General features: G+C 45.3%; 1 protein-coding gene across 2 annotated transcripts in view; it reads left to right on the top strand.

Annotated features, from left to right (window-relative positions):
• Window positions 1-11,345: 11,345 nt before the first annotated feature.
• Window positions 11,346-23,885, top strand: part of znf106a (zinc finger protein 106a) — a 43,908-nt gene continuing 31,368 nt past the window's right edge. For both annotated transcript variants that reach the window (XM_084310632.1, XM_084310631.1), the window contains exons 1-4: window positions 11,346-11,454; window positions 15,124-15,213; window positions 15,675-15,736; window positions 21,866-22,060. In XM_084310632.1, coding sequence (XP_084166758.1) covers window positions 15,160-15,213; window positions 15,675-15,736; window positions 21,866-22,060 — 311 coding nt within the window. In that variant the 5' untranslated portion in view covers window positions 11,346-11,454; window positions 15,124-15,159. The remainder of the gene's footprint in view (window positions 11,455-15,123; window positions 15,214-15,674; window positions 15,737-21,865; window positions 22,061-23,885) is intronic.

Genomic DNA, 23,885 nt, shown 5'->3' with positions numbered 1-23,885 from the left:
TTATTATGAGTGGCGTGACTCTGGCTTGTTTTAGGGAGGTTGGGACCACCCCTGAGTTGAGTGAGGAGTTGATGGTTGCAGTTAGGAATGGGAGGATGTCTGGTGCTATGGTCTGGAGGAGTGGGGAGGGTAGCTGGTCCAGCTGGCATGTTGTCGGGCGGTTCGACGTTACCAGTGTCAGGGTCTCGGCTTCTGTAATGGGAGAGAAAGATGACAGAGTGAAGGATGAGGTTCTCGATTCAGCATTTGGAATGGGTGGGGGAAAGGAGCTGCGGATGTTCTCCAATTTTTCCTCAAAGAAGATTGCGAAGTCTTCGGCAGAGACCCAAGCAATAGAAAACAGCATAAATGTAAACAAAGCATTTGAAAATAATAATATACTTCTTATACATTAATAACAATAGAAAATAACAATAGAAAACCCTTGTCACTTCCATTGTACACAGAATAACGTGTTGAACTCCAAACACAACAAAGCACATGCATGAAATATGTCTTTCTACATTACTCTCCTTCATGAGTACTACACACTCCCCTTCAAAAATAGAACTCGTCCTGACATAAGCAATTTAGGTTATTCTAATAACTACAGAAACGTTTGTATTTCACAACAAATAATCTTTTTTTTATCCACTTTTTCTCCTTATTTTCTATTTTTCTCCCATCCCAATTTCGCTGTTTCCAATTTCCCCCTCCCCTGTCTTGAACGTTGCTCGCATATGCCCCCCACAGGTCGGTCATAGGGAGGATAGAAGCCTTGCATCACGTGTCCCTTCCGGTACACGAGGAGGCAGCCTGTCGCATCTTTTCACTCTCATTGGCGAGGTGTGGCGTGTGGGAGGCTCACACTACCCCCGCTATTTCCTGTCTCTGCTGTGCAGGCGTCCTCCAACCGACCTGTAGGAGTTGCTGTCCACAACGTCCAGATTACCACCCATCGACTTCCACCCGCTGACTCTGCCAATTGAGCCAGTATGACGGCCGGCCCAAGCCGGAGGCAACACCGACAGCCGGATTTGAACCCGGTGTCTCTTGCGTTGGTGACGAGTGCAATGTCCGCTGCGCCACCCAGCCGCCCATTTCTCAACAAATTCTGTATCAAAACACCATTTCAACATTTCAACAATCCACATAGTATCTTCTGTTGTAGTGTAACCACATAAGTGTACTGTTACTGTATCATGCTTATCTCCAAGAGTCGATGACTGGGTATGTTTGTATGGGTGTACTTTCCACTTGGAATACAGTCCATGGGTGTGTGCGTATGTTCAGCTCAACAAAGAGACCATGAATGTGTGTGTGTGTCAGACCATGGGTGCTTTCTATGCCTTACTCATGCAGAAACACAGGCTGATGGTTGAAGTACTGCACAGGGGTCGTCAGCTTGTGACTGCAACTTGTTCCTGTTCGCAGACGACTCAGCCCTGCTGGTCTCTGACAAGAACAAGTTACAGGTTGAAAAAACCCTCAGCTCGGAACTAGGCAGAATCTGCACCTGGCTCGCTGATAACAAACTATCATTACACCTGGGTAAAACAGAGTCCATTCTCTTTGGTTCAAATAACAAACTCAGCAAGACCGACGGCTTCTCAGTTACAGTGGGTGACAATATTGTCACAAGGAAAGATGAAATTACATACCTGGGTTCCATCCTAGAGGCAAATCTTTCCTGTGACAAAATGGCATCCAATGTAATCAAAAAAGTCAACCAACAAACTAGATTCCTGTACTGGATCTCCTCTCTGGTAAACAAGAATACCCTAAAGACTCTGGCAGGAGCACTCATTCAAGGGTACTACGACTATGCTTGCACCTAGTGATGCACCGATGTGAAAATTGTGGCTGATACCGATAACCGATATTAATATTGCTGTTCTGGCCGATACCGATATTTACCGATGTCGATATCTCTGTATAGAAAACACTTTTTTATGATAATCAAATAAAGAGCTATTTTCCAAAACGCATACTTTTTTTTACTTTTGTAACTTATTTTCAGAAATTACTGATATTTTGAAACTATTTAAGGCCAAAACATGTAAAAAGAAGGAAAAAAAGATAAAAAAAAAAAAAAAAATATTAAAAAAAGGTTTTTTTTTTTTTTTTTATATCGGTCCTATATTGATATCGGACCGATACCGATGTGTAAAAAAACGGCCATATCGGCCGATATTATATCGGCGGCCGATATATCGTGCATCACTACTTGCACCTCATGGTACCAAAGCACCTCAAAGGCGCTAAAAACAAAATTACAAACATCACAAAACAAACTGGTCAGACTACTGCTTGACCTTACTCTTAGAACCCACCTCACCCCTGCCCACTTTGACAACCTAGGATGGCTTAGAGTAGACGACAGAGTACAGCAACTTGCAATGGTCTACAAGATACACTACACCACACAGGTACCCATGTACATGTCGAAATACTTCCCAAAGGTCAGTGAATACCACGCCCACAACACCAGAGGGAGTTCCACAAATCATGTGCAACCCAGATTCGGCACAAACAAGGGACTAAACACATTTCGCAATTATGCCACAACAATGTGGAACGCCCTACCCACAGCTGTAAAGGAATGTGAATCCCTACCCACATTCAAAACCGCTCTTAAAGAGCACCTACGGGAGGCTGCAATTCGAAACTGGCCACCGTAAATGTCCAAACCCAACCCCCCCCTCCTAATTGACAGTCTCCTCCCCACCGTATGTATATATTTTCTCCCCACCGTATGGATATTTTTTCTCCCACCCACCCCCTCCTAATGTACAGTCTCCTCCCCATCATATATATATTGTATATGTCACAAATGTAACAGTACTATATACACGTATGTCATGTATGTCCCTATGCCATAAATATCATGATGTCATGTATGTTGTGTATGTCATAAATGTCACTAAATCAAAAACTATGAATTGAAAATGGGCGACCCTGATGTAAACAAGACGAAAGTCTTTCTCTGGTCTGCATCCCCTTAACAATTGTGTGTATTAAGCCATACTGTACTGTACCCATTCTGCAATCTGTTAAATAAAGTTGTCATTCATTCATTCATTAATACACATTCATTTAATTGGTTACACATTCATTTATTGATTGCATTTTAATCTGTTACATATTTGTAACTGAGGGGTACAATTCCCTGACTGTATTGTTAGATATGATACTTACTACCACTACCTCTTGTACTTTAGACTCTGGCCACCCAGTACTAGGCATAAATAATTATGGTAAACACTCCCACGTAGATGAAACGATCCAACACAAATGTACCAAGTCGAAAGTCTGCGTTTAATAATAATTAATACATAGCAAAAGGTATGTAGAGCAATCACTTAATTACATTTATGATTTGAAATAGGATGCACTTTTATGGCAAATGAGTATTCGTTGGTATATCAATAGAGAACGTCCAATCTCTGGTGGCGCAGGCGGTAAATATACAACCTGGAATATTTAAGGAATGATAGCAATGATACTTTAATGATTATAGAACTGGATACACTAGGGGGGAATTCCGGTCGCTTGTAAGACAACTGGAGAAGGGGGGGGGGGGGGGTAGAGTCTGGCTGTATCCGTCTGGCCGAGGGTATCCTGGGAGAACCCACGGTTGTGCGGCTCGGTGCCTCAGCGATCCTCGATCCACAGATGAAAGCAGTTGGACTCTCTGTGGGCCGGCTTCCTCCGGTCCACGATGGAGAGACGTGAAGCGACCTCGTCGTGTAGAGCGTCTCCTCACCTGTCGTCCTCTCCGGGGGGGGGTTTCCAACACACGGCAGTGTTGGTCTTTATCCATAGAATAATCACTGTATACAAAGCATAATCCGTGCCTGGGAAGGCGGGCTGTCGTCGGTAGAATAATCCGGTATGCAGGTCCACTCGCTCGTCGGCTCTGGGGCTCCTCGGGTGCAGCCTCACATGGGGTCGGCCACCCTGGATAAGCAGCCAGTTCTACCCGAAACGATTGGGGGTACTGACTACGATAGTATTCTCACCGCACGAAGCACTACATATGAATAGACTATTATTAGCTTAATAGACTACGTCCAACTCGACGATATAGTGCCAAATATGACTATTCAAATATTAATATACACGATGTCTCAATACCGATGGTAGGCCGAACTTGGCCTTACTCCCACACGTGGCGTCGCGGGGAGGCTTTACGTCTGTCACTCTATCGGAGGGTAAGAAACTGGACTAAAGGGAAGTCCTACTTTAGTAGCGCAGTATATATACGCACTATGAACAAATAGTACCATTAGTGGTGCGGTAGCCAGATTCCTACGCGGAACTAGGACTTGTTCGTACATGTCGAGCGGTACGTTTGAACTGGGTCTGGGGGGTATGGCAGCCTGGCACCAAGGTCTCGACCAATAGTAGAATGGAGACTATTATGGGATGTTCAGTAGGCTAGAATGGATATTCAATGCATATTGTACAAGGAATATACAAGGGATATCAGGGAATATTAGAGAATATACAAATACAATTAAATATATATATATAAATAAATATATATATTCGGTTTAATCTGGCCCTTCACAACAGCCACCCCCTGATTGGTCCCAGACCTAATCAGTTAAGCAGAGACAGATTAATCGCGTTGTCTATTTACACATAAGGGTTTGCTGTAGGGGTCAGTCAACTTCACAAAGTCATAGGGTTATAGGGTCATGGTCATCATCGATTGTGTCTGGGAGTCGGGGCAGTTCTATGAGCCTCGCCACGGGACGGGTGTAAGTGCGACCCTGGACAAGCACTTCAGCTGCTCGGACCTTGCCGTCGGCACCGGTGATCACTTTGCTTACGCGGCCGGCCGGCCACATAGCTCTGGGCAGTGATTGATCAATAATCATGACGACTGTTCCTTCTGTCAAATTGTCTCTCTCCTTTACCCACTTCTGGCGGGTCTGTAGGGACGGTAGGTAGTGCAGTAGGAATGTCCTTTGTTGTGCACTCTCTATGGTAGTGCAATCATCTATGTTGGGGTCTGCGGAGATAACAGTGCTCAATCCACAGAACATAGGTTTCTTATTCTCAGCCTCCTCTTGACTGGCTTCCCTCGGGATAGGCGTGGGCCACTCTCCTTCCGGGAGCTTTAGGAATGCTGGGCCGTCACTGTAGACATTGCGACGGGTGAGGTCATCTAGGGGCATTCCCCGGGTGATGACGTCAGCTGGGTTCTGTTTTGTATCAACGTAGCGCCACTCTGTTTCTCCGGTTAACTCTTCGGTTAAGTCTTGAATCTCGGTGACTCTGACTCCCACGAAGACTTTGTACTTGCATGAGTCCGATTTGATCCAGGCGAGTACTGTCGTGGAATCTGACCACAGGATTGTTCTAGACACCGGTATGGTGAGCTCACGTTGGATGAGCGTGGCTAGGTGCGCTCCGGCTAGGGCTGCGCAGAGCTCTAGACGTGGGATAGATTGTAGCTTGCGTGGGGCTATTCTCGAGCGGGCGAGGACAAATGCTGTGTAGATCTCTCCCCCCTCTTCTTGGGCCCGCAAGTAGGCTACTGATCCGTATGCGACCTCTGAGGCGTCACTGAAGACGTGCAAGTCCATCTTACATGTCTCTGGCCTCACCGTGGGTGGGAAGCAGCTTCGGCGCATATTAACGCCTGGGAGTGAGTGGAGCTCCATCTCCCACTCTCTCCAGGTGGATGCAAGTTGTGCGGGAATGGGGTCGTCCCAGCCCTGGTCCTTGTCCCACAATGCTCGTACAATCATTTTTGCCCTGGTGGTGTACGGTAGAATACATCCTAGCGGGTCATATTGTCGGGCGAGTGTTGTGTACACACTCCGTCTGGTGGTCGGCGCCGCCGCCGGCCTTCCCTGCTCCGTAGTCAGGGGCTTGTGTCTGTAGTGAAGCGAATCTGTTTTGAATCGCCACACCAATCCCAGGGTCATCTCCTGGGCTTCTCCCGGGATTGTAGCCATCCAGGTCTCGCTGCTGGCTGCCTTGTCCTCGGAGGAGAGGCTGCGCAGTACTTGCGGATCGCTGCTGGCCCACTGCCTGAGATCAAAGCCGCCTTTGATCAATGAGGCGCGGAGTTTAATCAGGAGAGCCTCGGCTTCTTCCTGGGTTGAAAGGCTTTGTAGACAGTTGTCTACGTAGAAGCTGTTCTTTACGCTGTGTCGGACCTCTTCGTCCGCTGCTGGGTCCTCTGCTACATGTTTCTGTAGTGCAAATGTAGCACAGCAGGGGCTGCACGTCGTTCCGAAGGGGAGGACTTCCCATTGGTAGATGGCTGGGTGCTCATCTCCTGGCTTCTCTCTCCATAGGAACCGTAACAGGGGCTTGTCCTCCTCTACTAATCTCACCTGCAGGAACATTCCTTTAATGTCCCCGCTGATGGCCACCTTTTCCTGGCGGAAGCGGAGTAGAACGCCGAGTAGGGAGGGGCCGAGTGTGGGACCGGGCAGTAACTCTTTATTCAGATTTTGGGATCCGATCTGGTAGCTGCAGTTAAATACTATGCGGTCTTTACCGTTGTGATGGACCTTGTGGTGAGGCACGTACCACGATTCAGTGGTCTGGTCAGCCTCTTTAATGTCCATCTTTGTGACGTGTCCCGCTGTGATGAGCTTCTCAATCTCGGCGCGGTATACACTCTCTTGGGCGGGGTTCTTGGCTAAGCGCCGCTCCGTGTTCAGCAGGTACCGTTCTGTGGCGTCTGTCTTGGCGTGGAAAGTAGGCATTCCTTCTCGCCGCAGGAGTGGCGTGGCGTATCTCAACACGCCGTTGACCGGGACTCTCTTGGTCCCTGTCTCGAGGAGGTGAATGGCGTAAATGTCATCTTTAGAGCGAATGTCTTTCTTTCCGTTCTTAAAGGGCATTTGTTCCAAGGTCCATAGCCGCTCTACGTGTTGCAGGAGTGCGGTTTCTCCCTCTGTGACTCGGGAGTGGAGACATCTAGTGGCTGTACTTCGGTTGAGAGATTTGGCGAGCGGGCCTTGGAGAGTCCATCCCAAACGGGTCTCGACTGCTGCAGGACAGCCTCGGGGTCCGGTATGAACCCGGTCTATCGGGACAATGAGGTCTGCATGGTCGGAGCCTATCAACAGGGTCGGCATAGCATTGTCTATGAGCGGGATCGGTAACTTGCGCAGATGTGCATATTTCTCCATCAGCTTGGCGACGGGGTATGTGTACCGCGACAGTCCTATTTCTTGGCTGGTTAAAGCGTCTGTAATCTGGTACCGTCGCTCAGGCTGGCCGCTTGCTGCGATAGAGAATGAGACATTCTCGCCCTTTATCGTCTTTAAATCTCGTCTTATTGTCCGAATTGTCATTTGGGTTTCGCTTCCCCGCAGCCCTAGCTGGGCCGCAGCGGAGGCGAGCAGAAGGGTCTTCTCTGACCCGTCATCGAGGACGGCGTAAGTGTCCAGGACTTTATTCTGGTAGCTTAGTGTCACACGCACTACTTTTAGGAGTACTCAGGCTCCACTGCTGCTGGCGGGATCGATGTACATGACGCTCGCTTTGCTGCTGTATGGTGCGGGTGAAGGGCGCCGTCTGTTACTGTCGTGAAGTATGTCCAGATGGGCTCCATCGCACTTGGTGCACCTTTTCTTTAAGCGGCATTCGGCTGCCATGTGTGAGCGCGCACAGCGAAAACAGCGCTTGTTGGACTTTATCCATTGACTTGCTTCCTCCGCGTTCAGCTTGGGGAAGGAGTCACATTGCGCTAGCCAGTGTTCTTTCTCACAGTAGGGGCACACTATCTTCCACTTCTCCGTTCTGGAGGGGGTACTGTGGCTCCTGCTGCTCGGTACTGACTCCGATTGGTGCATCACAGTCACCGATCTTCTTCCATCATTTAGTCGTCTGGTTCCTTCTCTGGAGCCAGGGGTGCTCCGTCCGAATGTATCTAGCCGTAGGCTGCTGACTTCTCTCGCCAGGAAGTCTGCTAGATCGAGGAGGTTCGGTTCGGGGCCATTCGGGTCTCGGTGGTCTCTCTGCCGCCTAAAACGCTCCTGTCGAGCGGGCGGCAGCTTCTCCAAGATCCTTTCCACATTTGAGTTGGCGTAAAGTTCATGCCTCCCCTTCTCTCTCTGCGCTCCCAACATCCCTACCAGGGACTGCACTCTGATGGACAGGTCGTCCAGTGCTCGATTGTCTATTGCTGGGGGTAAGCGGTCGATGTGTCGGATCTCCTGGATCACGTAATCCCATATGCGCCCATACCTCTGGTCCAATGCTACCAGCGCTGCTGTGTATGGGGTGGTGGAAGTCGCGTAGGCGAGCGCTATATTATGTGCGCGGGGTACCTTTAAGTGCTTCAGTAGGATGGCGTATTTATGGCGTTCATCCAATACATCCACCAACATGGTCTCCAGACACATGCGGAGTTCTGTATACTGGGCCCGGTTCTCTTGGGTGAAGTCGGGTACCATAGGCGTGCCAATGTATGACGCTGACTGTGGATACATCGGCGAGCGTTGGGGGAGAGGCCTCCTAGGCAAGTCTCCTCCCGCTCCTTGGTATGGGCTGGTACCGGCAGTGTACCATGGCCCGCTTGTCCAGGTGCTGTTCCTCGGTGCGGGTCGTGCGTCGTGCTCACCCGTGTATAGAGTCGGGGGTCTGTAGCGCAGCTCCGCGGGAGTATAGCCTGGGCTGTACCGGACCTCCTGGTCCGGTAGAGTACTGTGCTGTCGTCGGGCGTGGTTCTCCTCCTCTTCCTCTTCGTCTTCAGTTAGGTCATCCAGTGCTTGTAGTCTCTGGTTTAGCCTCTCCACAGGATATGCTGCTCCTTCCCGGTTGCTAGGTCTCGCTTGGACCGGTGGGGGGAGGTGGTCTGTGGGGGGTATAGACCTCGTCTGTTGGTCAAGTTCAGGGTTGTTTACTCGGCTAGGGGATGCCGCCCTGGAGGTGTGTCTAGACGAGTTCCTGGAGCCTCTGGCGGAGGGAGAGGGTGTTGTCCGTCTGATCAGCTGTTCTATTAGTTGCGCTTGCCGTCTGTCGCGCTCTGCGTCCCGTAGAGCACCAGCAGCTGCTCGCTGGCTGTCTGCTCGGTCTCGGGCCACATTCTCTTCCATCTGAATGCGTCTTATTTCTAGACGTATATGCTCTTCTTCGCTCCGCTGCTGGATCTGCAGTCGGTCGCGTTCAGCAGCGGCGTTCAGGCTGATGAGGAAGGCCTGCTGTAGGGTCCTCTCTGCCTCGCTGGGAGAAGGCGGTTGTATAGGGGAGCCTTCCCTCGGGGTACTCCTTGCGGAGCCTTGGAGCTCTATCTCCACGGTGCTCTCCCCGTCTTCTTCCGTGCCGAGTTCTCTCTCGGTAGCGTTGTATTCCTCCCGGGACTCATCGGGGACTACTTCTTCAGTACTGGCGGGGTGTGAAGTCATGTCTGGTTCCCACTGGTCCCCACCGTGAGCTTGGTCAGTTACATTAGAACCCGTAGGGGCCTCTATGGTCGGGGTAGTCTGGGCGTTGGGGTTAGACATACTTTTACTTTCTAGTTTTACCGCGTTTACTGTTAGTAGAAGACTAGGTTGTTGACTGACAGCGTAAGCCTCTAAGTACTGAGGGAGCCGTCGTTCGCGCTGCGGGCGTTGGTTAGGAGGATCGTTTCGTGGAGTGTTCATCATAGGCCATTTCAATATTAATAACACTATATTAATATTACACTAATTACCATCCGGCTCGAAGGACCAATTGTAACTGAGGGGTACAATTCCCTGACTGTATTGTTAGATATGATACTTACTACCACTACCTCTTGTACTTTAGACTCTGGCCACCCAGTACTAGGCATAAATAATTATGGTAAACACTCCCACGTAGATGAAACGATCCAACACAAATGTACCAAGTCGAAAGTCTGCGTTTAATAATAATTAATACATAGCAAAAGGTATGTAGAGCAATCACTTAATTACATTTATGATTTGAAATAGGATGCACTTTTATGGCAAATGAGTATTCGTTGGTATATCAATAGAGAACGTCCAATCTCTGGTGGCGCAGGCGGTAAATATACAACCTGGAATATTTAAGGAATGATAGCAATGATACTTTAATGATTATAGAACTGGATACACTAGGGGGGAATTCCGGTCACTTGTAAGACAACTGGAGAAGGGGGGGGGGGGGGGGTAGAGTCTGGCTGTATCCGTCTGGCCGAGGGTATCCTGGGAGAACCCACGGTTGTGCGGCTCGGTGCCTCAGCGATCCTCGATCCACAGATGAAAGCAGTTGGACTCTCTGTGGGCCGGCTTCCTCCGGTCCACGATGGAGAGACGTGAAGCGACCTCGTCGTGTAGAGCGTCTCCTCACCTGTCGTCCTCTCCGGGGGGGGGTTTCCAACACACGGCAGTGTTGGTCTTTATCCATAGAATAATCACTGTATACAAAGCATAATCCGTGCCTGGGAAGGCGGGCTGTCGTCGGTAGAATAATCCGGTATGCAGGTCCACTCGCTCGTCGGCTCTGGGGCTCCTCGGGTGCAGCCTCACATGGGGTCGGCCACCCTGGATAAGCAGCCAGTTCTACCCGAAACGATTGGGGGTACTGACTACGATAGTATTCTCACCGCACGAAGCACTACATATGAATAGACTATTATTAGCTTAATAGACTACGTCCAACTCGACGATATAGTGCCAAATATGACTATTCAAATATTAATATACACGATGTCTCAATACCGATGGTAGGCCGAACTTGGCCTTACTCCCACACGTGGCGTCGCGGGGAGGCTTTACGTCTGTCACTCTATCGGAGGGTAAGAAACTGGACTAAAGGGAAGTCCTACTTTAGTAGCGCAGTATATATACGCACTATGAACAAATAGTACCATTAGTGGTGCGGTAGCCAGATTCCTACGCGGAACTAGGACTTGTTCGTACATGTCGAGCGGTACGTTTGAACTGGGTCTGGGGGGTATGGCAGCCTGGCACCAAGGTCTCGACCAATAGTAGAATGGAGACTATTATGGGATGTTCAGTAGGCTAGAATGGATATTCAATGCATATTGTACAAGGAATATACAAGGGATATCAGGGAATATTAGAGAATATACAAATACAATTAAATATATATATATAAATAAATATATATATTCGGTTTAATCTGGCTCTTCACAACAATATTCATTTAAATTGGTTACACATTCATTTATTGATTTCTGTTACTTCCACCCATCATACACATACACATAATATTAGTGATGATTAGTGTGTAGAGTAGTTTCATATTTTATTTGAAGAAGTTGATTACATTCCACTAAATGTGGCAAACCGGACACTGTAGGAGTTGACTAAATCCATTAGATGGCGGTAATGTAACAATTAAGGATGCGAACTACCGTTTAACCAAAAGAAGAAGAAGAAGAAGAAGTAGTAGGTTAGGTTAGCTGTATGGTAGCTAGCTAGTACTAGCCTCAGCGGTGGATGAGAAAATGCAGTGACGACTTATACACGTTTGGATATTGTGAAGGTAGCCAAGTAGTAATATCTTCTAGCATTTTCAACAAAATGTCCGCGCCGCTAACCCCCTGACATTTCAATGGGCCTTGTTGTTGTTGTTGTTGTTAAGTAATGGTAACGTTACTAGCTAGCTATCGTTAGCTTGCAGGCTGAGTTGGCTAGCTAGCAAGCTAACGTCGTTAGATGGTCAGCCGCCTCATTGGCATGTCATGGATGGTTGGCTGCTTTCTTGTTTGCTGTCTGATAGTAGGGTAGTATTATTATAGTAGTATTGCTGTAACATTGTAACAATAATGTAGCGATCGTCACCGGACATGTCAGATAACTAGCGAGATGATCAAGTCTAGCTAGCTTAGTTGGCTAACGTCAGCTAATAATAACAGTTAGCTAACGTTTAGGGAAGGAACCTATTTTGTTAACTGAGTTAATGTAACGTAACATTCGCTTGGAACCCGTTGGATCTGTGCAAGCTAACCACGTAACACTTAATATAACATTAATGCTATGTAGTTACTGTTAATAGTTAACAACAACGCCACATAACGTCTTGCACTAACTCAATCAAGTACCCTAGTTAGTGTTAGCTGCGAACCCATTGTCGTGGCTCCGAGCCCTGCTGCTGCTCTTCCTTGTTGCTGCTGTTGATTGTATAACAGTATTATTATAGCAGCTCATTCTATGTTGCCTGATGGCGCAGCAGTTTGTTGGTAAACTAAACACCTTTGTATTGTATTCGGTGTAGTGTTAACTTTGCCAGCAAACACAGGCTGTTTTAAGATGACAACAAAGTTATCTGGTGTTGATCAAAACACCCCAACATTACACCCCCTCCCCCACCGCCAACCTTTCTTGAATAGTGTTACATTTAATATAATATACTTCTTTATTGTCTGTTAGTGTTAGTACAGATATTTGTTTCGTGTCGTTTGTTACATTGTTACAACATCTAACAACATCAGCATAATAATATGATGAGATTATTCGAGTACTTCCTACAGTAGTATGGGGAAGTGTTGGGCTGTCCTCTAGGCCTGGGATTCATTCACTACTAGATGTCATGCAAGGGAAAGAATGTATGACCTGCTGATCATGTGTTATAAATATCTGCCTCGCCGGTGGCTTGGGAGTGGATAGACTTTGATGGTTGTAGTAGGGGCATCTTGTAATATCATGCCCAGTGGCAGAATATAGCTCTAATGATGATGGACTCTGAACTCCCTGGCCATACTAAACTTGCTTTTAAACAGAATAGCCACTCAGTTGCACTTGCACGTGGGAGACGACAGCAGGCTTTCTTTTGGGATTGGAATCCCAGGTCAGGTCTGCCGATACTAAAATGAAGGGCTTTGGAAAAACACAACATAAGCTAGATTTGGCAAAACAGCTGCAACCATGTACAGTATGTACATGTACACACATACACACACACACACTAAAGATGGGACCGATCCAAGATCGGCATCAGGTAGCGATATGATGTAATACAGTTATTGGCTTGATTTCACAAAAAAAATTGATCTAGTTGCCCCGTTTTTCTCTCTCTCACTCACCCACCCACTCACTCACTCACTCACTCACTCACTCACTCAAGTGTGTGCTCTTGCCTAGCTTGTAGTGGCATTATGCTGTAGTTCCTTTTTCCAAATGTAAATATAAGGTCCTTCTGTGCCAAACACTCTAGTCCCAAAATTATGACGATCAGGACAATTGGGGCTAATTAGTAGGTGATGCAGAGAAAAAGGCAAACTTATTCGTGGCTCAACTGGGGAGAGCTTCCAGTCAAATGTTTTCAGAAGCATCCTTAAGTCAAAGTTTGTTGGAACAAAAAAGTATAAAAGTGAGTATAGAGGTCTTATCTTTTTTTTTATACAGATTTAAAGGTGCTATAGATAAATTTTTTTATGTAGAGTATAATATATATATATATATATATATATATATATATATATATGAAATAATACATCCACAGAGCTTTTAGATTTATATCTGACCTTCCCACAAACAACACCCAGTATTTGAGTCAGGGTAGAGTAGACCGCAGCCCGCAGGTGAACCATTATTGAGGTAAAAAATTATCTTTTAACACGTGAAAATTGAGTAATTTACTTTTCGATAGTGGGTAAAATAATCTGGTTATAGGTAGGGCTAAGGGCTGTTTATCATTTGAACATCGATACTGGTGCCAATACCAATACCTGGTAATGTATTCGATAGTGATACCAAAACCTTTTTCGATACCATACTTTGCAGAGTTATGTGCGTTGCCTTGTGTGCGTGTTGTAGTGTTGTCACGATACTGGAATTTCGAACTTCGATACGATACCTTGAAAAGTATCGATATTCGATACCATTTTCGATACCACAGGGAAAAAGGTTCAATCTTAAAATGTAATTTTTTTATAAATACATTTAGCTTTTGTTGCTGGTTGATTCTCCTCAGCTTCTCTCTGGTACTTACTATAAGAGAAGATAGATATAACACTAATTTAATCAGATTAATCACTTTATTCAAATTGAGGAGGATTTAGTTTTGAGGATAAAAAAAAAAAGTATAATTTTTTTTTAATTCTTTTTAATTAAAAGCGAAAAAACCCTGACGAAGTTAGAATCCCCAAAACAGGCTTCGGGGACAGCCTTATACCATAAAAGTATCGAATATCGACACCCAGCCCTGGTTAAAGGCCTAGGTGCAGCCGCAAGGTTTAGACGCTTCTGTGCTGATGAAAAGCTGCTGGTGGTAGTTTTACATGTTAAAAGAATGATCGAATAGTATTGGTTGGATTAAGAATCTTTCTAGAGACCACTTCTTCATACGACCCCAAGGTTGGGAAAGCCTGGCCCAATCAGAGAGAGAGCAGAAAGGCCCCCTCCTTTCAAGAGTAGCTCATCACCATCTGTAGTTTACCGCTCAATCCCTGTTCAACACGGCCACACCATAACACACACAGACACTGACTGAGGAGCTACAATAATCTCTTTCCACCGAACGTGGTACTCTTCGGCTTAGCCTACATAATAACTCAGACATCACAACGGAGCAACGCGTCCCTTGTTCAGAACTTGGTTACGCCTGTAGTCGGGAGTGGCCTGACCTGCTGACTCTTGTGAATGTCGAACAAGTCCAGACATAGACCCAGCGCTCTGCTCCATCAGCAGGCTGGATTTAGACCGGTCGGCCAGGGTCGAGGCCTGCGCTCGCTCTTGGCTGTGGCCCTGGGGCATGTTGGACCGCTAGGCGTGGGAAGTGGGGAAACTGACCTACAGTCTTATCCGGGGTGTTGGTCGCTGTGAGTATGAAAGTCCTGGCATTGCTGCCCAGAGGGCCGCTGAGAGAGAGCCAAGGCGATAGCTGCTGGCAGCGGTCCTGCGCATGCCAGTGTCATATGTAAAATCGACGTAATTGATCTCTTAAACCCCGCCCCCCCCCCCCCCCCCCCCCCCCTTTTCCCTCGATCCTCCAATCACAACCGTCGCTCAGAGGGATACGACAGTCGTGATTGGAGGATCGAGAGGGAAAAGGGGCGGGGTTTGAGATAGGTCGTAAACGATGTCCAGCTAAGAGTGAACTCACTATTTATATTTGGTGATTACGTGTCGTAGAACTTTCGAGCGTGTTTTTTTTTTTAAGCTGATGTTTTATTGGAATATTCTTTACTAAAACTATCCTCTTTGTTCACAGTAATGGCCTGATCCCATCCACCATCCCGCCTCCAACATGGGGAAAGAGAGGAAGTGCATCCTTTGTGAAATGATCTGCAACACCAAGCAGGTACTTTAGCCACACCCACTGACCGCTGTGATTGGAGGATCAAGAAAAGAGGGCGGGGTTTGAAATGAATTCATATCTGATGAATGTCGGGCGGTGTGTCTACCGGATGGTTTTCATTTACCGTATAAGTACATTGTGAGACATTAGATCAAGTTTCAAGTTTTGTTTTATTTGTCACATATAAGGTACATGTACATTACAGTGAAATGCTTGGTTCTGTATGCGTCCTCTAAGATAGCTTCATACAGTAAAAAAAGTTAAAAGAATAAAGACCAAACACTACAACAAAATACAAAGAAAGATATTGCATTTCATATCATATCGCTGTATGGATATACATTTTATATGTTTAAGCTAGTTTGTACTAGTTTGGCTAACAGAATAAAAAAAAAAATAGATGCCCTGAAGGAAAACGGACTTTGTTTTCACTCTGTATGTGTGTTTGTATTGCCTGTCTGCAGGAGATGGATGAGCATATGAGGAGTATGCTGCATCACCGAGAGCTGGAGAACCTGAAGGGCCGGTGAGTTCCAACAGCTTCCAGGGCCATCCTCCACCAGAGGGTCAACTAAGGGTCTCTGTGTACTTGCTTTTAACCATGCGTACGGCATTGTTCACATATTTGCCTGTGTATGTTGCGTCTACCTGGAGGTTGAAAAGTCTATCCACTAAGATCAGGGCCAAATCGAATAATTTTACAGGGTATCTGCGGTGTATTAAAAAGTCTTAAAATTCATAATTCTCAATTTAAGGCCTTAAAGGTATTAAAAAGTCTTATATTTCATTTGCACAGGTATACCTTTTTTTGGTAAATGTTTTTTTTGCCGGGCTACCAGGGGCTTGGTGTGTCTGCCTGGCGAGAGCTTGTATGGAACGCACAATAATTCAAATTGGCACGCAAGTGCAGCCGCCAGTTCTGTGTCGCTATGTGTTTATCTATTTAGCTATTTAATTGGTATTACATTTTACACCAAGTGGTATTACGGTCTTAAATAGTCTTTAATGTAACTTGTTGAAACCTGCAGATACCCTGATTATATAGAAGAAGAATATCTTCCTGAACTCTCCACTATCCGGATTTGCAACGTAAACATAAAACACGGCGACACTCGAGGAGGTTATGTTGAGATCACGGCAGATCACAGCGTTCCATGTAGAGTTTTAGCATATTATGCAGTCAGGAAATGTACACGCATCCAAAACCTCCACAGGTGCAGTATACAACATGCTGAAGCTGCATCAAGGAAGAATATCCACACCATATATTTAGCTGCCATAGTGATTTTAATCACAATAACGTTTCAATCATGACGCACCTGATGAAAACTTTTCAGGTCCAGGGCTTGAATCACATGGTGCTGAATCACAACTAGAGAGTGGTCCGGATGGGGGCAAGAATTGCAATAAAGAAAGCCATTAGCTGTAATTTCCTGCAACTTAAAAACACAATTTCAATAAAATAGCAAACATTCAAGGATTTTTTCCTGCTAATTAAATAAATACATTTCCATAAACTCATCCAGCATAGAAAAAAGCATAAAAATCGACTAATCGACCAACAAAGCCTTGGCCAACGAAGACCAAAATGACAGATTAATCGACTATGACGTCATCCGCACAGATCGACTCCACACACTTATTTTCAATGAATCAATATCTAATAAAAGCGTTGGCTTCGATCCGACAGATCGATTTGAGGCCATTTTACGGCATGAGGCACGTGCTCCCGTCGACACTGGACACGTGTGCATCACTGTTATCGGACTAATGTGCAGAGGGGCAGCTGTCCCCATGCTGGCATGTATATTTAGATACAATCTCTATGGAACAACAGGCATGACCAACTGAAGGCAACTGGCTGTCTTGTGACCTGCATGGAGATTACTGAGCTATGTGACTCGTCAGTGACTTGGAGAGATCTAGGTTAGAGCTGATGGAAGTATTTAGGCTGCAGTTATGAATGGTTACTACTACTTTTATATTGGGACTGACCTAGAAATCAAGAGTTAAAATGATACTAACCTTCGTACTGTCTTTTACTACTATGCACTTTGCTACTAAAGAATCTACCTTGGGTTTCTTGAAAGGCGCTATATAAATCTAAGAAATTATTATTATTATTATTTAGGGCTGCACGATTTTGGAAAATAATCTAATTGCGATTTTTCTGACAGATATTGCGATTGCGATTAAATTTGCGATTATAATTTTTTTTAAATGAAGCAGCCCCACAGAGGTTTATTGTAAAATGCGGCTTGCATCTGGCCTACACGGTGGGTCTTTTCGGGACACCGAGCCTGAACATTTTTCTTTTTACCTGGGAATCGATACCGGTACCCAACGGTACCTTTTTTATGTACTTTACTCTCCCTCTCTGAAGTCTAAACTTCACAACACACAATCTAAAACCCCTTACCTCCCTCTCCCAAACTTCCTGGTTACAAAATAAATAAATAAATAAAATAATTATTATTTTGCAATTATTTTTTTTGCTATTTGCTAATTGCATCATTCCAAATCGCGATTTCGATTTAAAATTGATTAATCGTTCAGCCCTATTATTATTATTATTAACTTGCCTATTCTACTACCTACTATGCTAATATGTCTATACTACTATGCACTCAAGATTGTAGCACTCAAGTTCGACACTGTTTCACAAACAATTTTACTGACCCTTAGCTGCCAGAGTTGTACCATTCCTGCTGACTCGTTGTACAGTAGAAGTCTTGTAAGTCGCTTTGGATAAAAGTGTCAGCTAAATGTAAAATGTTAATAAGCATTATTGCCAATTATTCTGTTATTGGCAGCTTGTTCATGGGGATCCGTTCTAATAAAGAATAAACAATTGGAGTTCTGAAAGAAAAATGCTTTATTCATAACTGACAAGCTTAACTTTGGCTGCAGCTGAATTTTAGCTTTTAGGAATTCTTAACCAAGTCTAGTCACAGTCACAAATTGCCTTCAAATAAGGCTTTTTCATACATCAACTATTCATCAGCTAGTCACAGCTTCCATACCCTTCCCCACTGCAGTTCAGAAAGATCATATCGGAAGGTGAATGGATGAGCAACATGTGACGTACAGTGTTTCACGATTCATTCACAGTCGTTTTGATTTGACATGCTGAACCGATCTAGGCTACATCTCCTCCATATCTTCATGGGAAAAAATATCAGGGAAAAGTGCTGTGGAATATAAAAACAATCACATAATAATAATAACAATAAACTTTATTTGTATAGCACCTTTCATACAAGAATTGCAGCTCAAAGTGCTTCACAACAGTAAAAAGGACACAGACAATGAGCACAAAATGAGTATAAAATAGACGGCAGCAAAAGTCAAGCTAAGGCATAGAATATTAAATCACATAATTATTCATGTTAGGATCTAACCTCTTAACTCAATCAGCGCCAGGGGTCGCTGTCTACCTTCTGGCTAGAACGCCAGGGCTTTTTTTTTTTTTTTTTTCTTTTTTTGTCATTTTCCTCCGATTTTCTCCCATCCCAATGTTAGTCGTATGCCAATTCCCAGTCCCTTCCTGGTCACTGCGCACTTACCCCCCACAGTCAGATCATCTGGGAGAGTGGAGGCTACCACGTGCTTCCTCCGACACACGTCCAGCCAATCACCGCTTCTTTTCACCTGGCAGCGCGGATTCTCATCGAGAGGGCGTAGCGTGTGGGAGGACCACACTATCCCCCTCAAGTCCTATCCGCGCTTAGCAGGCGCCCCGACCGAACTGTAGGAGTCGCTGTTTACAACGACCCGGACCCACCCCGCCAGCTTCTCCCACCCTCCAATACAGCCAATTGTATTGGTGCAGACGGCCAGCCAAGCTGGTGACAACCCCGGAGCTGTGAGCTGGATTCGAACAGGCGAATCCAGCTCACAGCTCCGGGGTTGGTGACGAACGCAATCTCCGCTCGGCCACCTAACCGCCTTACGCCAGGGCTTTTAATCAATGGGGAGACTGCGAAATTTGCGAGTGCTTAAAATATATCTTATATTATAGCTATGGGTCTAATACCACCGTCGATTGTCAGTGAGTTGCTTCTGGTCAACATGCAAAAAACTGATTGTTTTTTCATCCGTACATTTCCGTTTTATACAGTTTTGAATATGAGTATAGTTTTGGTGATTCTTAGTAATCCCAGGAAAAGACACGATAATAGCGCTTTAGTGGAATGCACTTATCACGTTGTAATTTTTCGCCTGATTATCGAATCTTCCTGAAATCAACGCTAGATTATCATTATTATGTCTCCTCGTGCATACATGAAATGGCCCTCGTAGTGCGGCGCTCGCCCCCCCCCCACCGCAGCCAACGGTAAAAAGCACAACACATTGCACACAGATAGCTTTGATCGCGGGGAAAGAAATATCAGATCAACGCAAGATTTGATATATAGTGTTCTTACCTTGTCTCTGATGTAATGCAGGGCAGCGTCGCAGATATATCGTTGTAAGCGGCTGCCTCGGCCCGCACGGCTCAGATTGGCCCAGAAAAGAAACTACACCATTTCTAATGGAGTGCAATACCGCCTGGAAGGCGTAGGCGGCTGTATTTGACCTTTTGCGAGCTCAGACCCATTCCCAATGATAACATCAGGCTGGATGGATGAAAAATGAATGGATATAGCTAATAAAAGAAACAACGATTAAAACCCGAGTTTTTGCGTGATTGGCGCTGAACGGTTGGCGAGTTAACCCGAATTTTCTCGTGACTGGCGCAGAATCAGTTAATAGGCCTCCTTGTTTACAGTTTGATTGTCACGATACCTATAAAATAGACATATAAAATCATAAAATTGCCAGATACACATAAAATAGACATGTCAACCCATTTTAGATGTTTACACAATACGGTTGATAAGAAAAGGGTAACATTTTATTTTAAGGTATTTTAGATGTTTAGTGTCAGAGCCATAGGTATTTCTCATATTTCTCTCCCCCCGTTCTAAGGTACATTATAGACAGGGGTTCTCAAACTTTTTTTTATACCGCAACCCCATTTTATTTAGGATTTGTTTTGGGGACCCGATTACCGGCCATTAACATGGTAAAACGTGGTTAAATGCCAGCACCCACTTCAATGATAGCGTTGTGAACGCATAATCTCTGACTTAAATTATGGCTATGTGTCTAATCTGCCCGTCGTTTATCAATGACTTGTTTGCAGTCAACATTGTCGAAACGGATTGTTTTTTAATCGCTTCATTTCCGTTTTATAGTATTTTGAAAAGCCCTCGTTTTCAAGGAAAATATAAAGATTCCGTGATAATCGGCATTTACTGGAATATTCTGGCATACACAAAAACGTTGTCATTTTTCGGCCTATTTATGAATAGTTTTCAAATAAACGCTAGATTATCGATAGTATATGTGTACTTATGCACGCTATAGAAGCGGGCTGAAATATCGATTCTCTCATTTCCTGATCAGCGCGCACACACAGACACACATATGGGACACGCTGATATCTCTGTGAAAAAAGCTCTGATTATCCCAAGACTGGTAAAAATAGATTCCTTACCTCAGATCAGATGTTATCCAAAAAGATTATTCCAATTCCTGATCGCCATTCCAAATATCGATTGCGTTTATTGATTCAGCGTTGGGTGCTGGAAATACATAATGCACGCTGTTCTGATGGTCGGCGATCACAATGGATTCTTCAGTTGGTTTGACGGAAAAGTAAAATGAGGAAACTGGCCTCCCCCATCATCAGTCTAAACTAATGGGGTTTATTGGGGTCGCGACCCGTAGTTTGAGAACCACTGTATATAGAACTATTACAGTTCTGCATGAGAAAATAAAGACCCGAGCCAACCATATTGATAAAGGTCAGAGGTCAGAGAATGGCTGGGGGCCGTGGCTCGTTTGAACAGAGAAGTTGAACCAGTAAAGTCACACAGTCTCCCTCAGAGCTCGCGGCATGACATACTAGGGAGAGGTTTCGAGTGTGGATTATGTGCAGCTGCACACGGTTCCTGTTACAGGGGCCACAGGATTGGCTTAGAGAGGATCTGCGGCTCTGCTCCGTCGCGGCTGCTCTAATAACACACCAGTCCGGATGAGGGGGGGTTGGGTCCGTGATCCTGGGGGCAGACCCACTGTGAAATACGTACACAGCCCTCTTTTAGGCTCTCAGAGGACAGCGGACACCATCATGAGAGCGTGCTAGGCTGAGGGTGCGCCTGTCCTCCCCCCCCCCTCTCTCCGCTCGTCCCAGCACCAGCACCAGTGCTGTGCGGCCGGTTGGTTTGTGGCCGGGGCGAACCCCCTGCTCCCCCTGCCCTCACCCTGCCACCTATGGCCCGCTGACGAGGGAGAAAACAAAACAAGAAGATCAGGAAGACCAAGCGCTTTTTTTTAACAAAAGAAAATTTACAAGTTAGTTTACCTCCTGATCTGTGAAGAGTATAGAGAATTTGGAACAAGTTCTTCATTTTTTTTTTTGGAAACGTTTTTAAGGGATTGTTGAGTACTCTCCTCTCCTTATTTTAATTTTGACTTCGAGGAGTCAAAAAGTAGAGCCACTGTATCCTCAGAAGGCTCTGCAGACAGTGAAAACCGAACGGGACTCTCGAACGACCGCCATGCCAGAAGCAGTCACTGACCGCCCTCTCTCCCCGTCCCTACCTAGGGACTGCGGGCACGCGTGTAAAGTGTGCCGGGTGACGGTGGTGAGCCTGACGGACTACGCCAGCCACATCTCCAGCACCGCGCACAAGCACAACGTGGAGGCGTCGGAATGCAAGGACGCCGGCATGGACCGAGACGAGGACTACTTTGACCGCGCTCTGGTGGACTTGATCGAGAAGAGGAAAGAGATGATCCGGTAAGAAACTCTTTCATCCCGAGACTTACGAGATTAACACTTATCAATGTTGGTGGTGAATAGGGCTGGGCAATTAATCAAAAAAAAAAAATCACGATCTCAATTCATAGACCTATGCAATCTCTTCTAAATTATGACGATTTCTTTTTTATCAAAAAAAAATAATATATATATATATTAAAATGTTTTCTTTTTTAACTTTTTTACTTAACTTTTTTAAATGATGACGATTCTGATTTTGTATGTTACAAGATACTTTTAAGTTTAAGTCAAGCACTTTCATATATGTTATGTTTAAGTTTAAGTCAAGCACTTTCATATATGTTATGTTGTCTGTTTAAGAAAGAGTGCAACAAATGATTTTATTGAAAAAATAAGAATCGTGTGAGAGAATCGTGATCTCAATTCTTAGAGAGAAAAATCGTGATTCACATTTGAGCAAGAATCGCCCAGCCCTAGTGGTGAAGTTGCAAAAATGTTAATATATACAATGTAAGCTGGTGTTTGTTATTCGCTTTAACCGTCATTGTATCCTTTGTTGTTGACGTTTGACCCGTGGGCTACGGTGTCTTCTATGTTCATGTACCATGTATAGTCACACTGCATGCGGGTGTTAACGGGTCTAGTTTGGACCTGCACCGCTCGACAGAGAGCAGAGGGTTTGGGAGTCGTATGTCAGCCTAAAAAAAAAAGCATGAGCGCACACTCTCACTCACACACTCCAGACCCACATTCAGGTGGGAAATTAAATACCAGGCGGCCACCAGCCAAATCCTGGTGAATAATGTCTGTGGCTGGTTAGTTTGTCTGCTATAACTAGGCACTCTGGCAGGTCACCAACCAGACTCTATTCTAAAGTTCAGTTTGGCTGGTAGAATTATGAATGTGTCTGGACTCTGGTGTTGTGCTGCTGTGTCCAGTGGGCGTCACTTGTTGGCCACGTTCCAATCGCGGAACTTGTCCAAATGTTTACCTAAAGCTGTTTATGAACCTATCCCTGACCGCAAGCTTAACAACTTTTAGTTACAACCGTGGCCCGCAGGTGAAAAAGTTAGTGTCTTGCCCTGGATACATTCCACTGAAAGTTATCTGTTTGGCCTTCTAGAAGTAGCACCACAGACCCAAACATTTCAGTCTTAACATAAGTTGTTCTAATATCTGTAAAAAAAAAAAAAAAACGTGTATATATTATTTTCTGATTGAGGGCCGTAATGACTAATGAGTGAGGAGAAATATATATATATATATATATGTATATATATATATATATATATATATATAATATGAATATACCCTTTGTGTGGATTATTGACGCAACATACGGTATCATCTTCAGTGTTTCCCCGGGGGCCTTCGAGAGGAATCCATATGGTGCATAGTTGTGGAAAGTGTGATGTGTGTGTAGATTGTCACCAGCAAAAGTTGGCAGGCAGCTGTCACCCCATCACATGCTGGACCATATCCCTATGCGTAGACCCTGCGAGTTGACCGATGTAGGTCACAGCAGGAACCGTGGCTTAACAGCTGCCAAACACGCCGCAAGCGATACGGTTGTCAGGAAGACCTTATAAGTATCGCACAAACAGTAGAGCGCAGTTGATCTAATGTTTGCTTGGCATAGTTCCCCTACTACCTCATATGACGTATTCAAGTCTGAGGAGTTGGCATCGTTTGGTGATAAAGGTGGCTCAGGAGGTAGAGCGGTGATCTGGTAGTCGGAAGGTTCCTGGTTCGATTCCCGGGCAGGGTGTCAATGTGTCCTTGAGCAAGACACTTTAACCCCTAATTGCTCCCGATGTGCAGGTTGGCACCTTGCATGGTTGCC

This window comes from Notolepis coatsorum (assembly GCF_963971535.1).
Source record: "Notolepis coatsorum genome assembly, chromosome: 3".
In the NCBI taxonomy this organism is placed as follows: Eukaryota; Metazoa; Chordata; class Actinopteri; order Aulopiformes; family Paralepididae; genus Notolepis; species Notolepis coatsorum.
The sequence above is the reverse complement of the archived record's forward strand: the minus strand, read 5'-3'. Positions and strand labels throughout refer to the sequence as shown.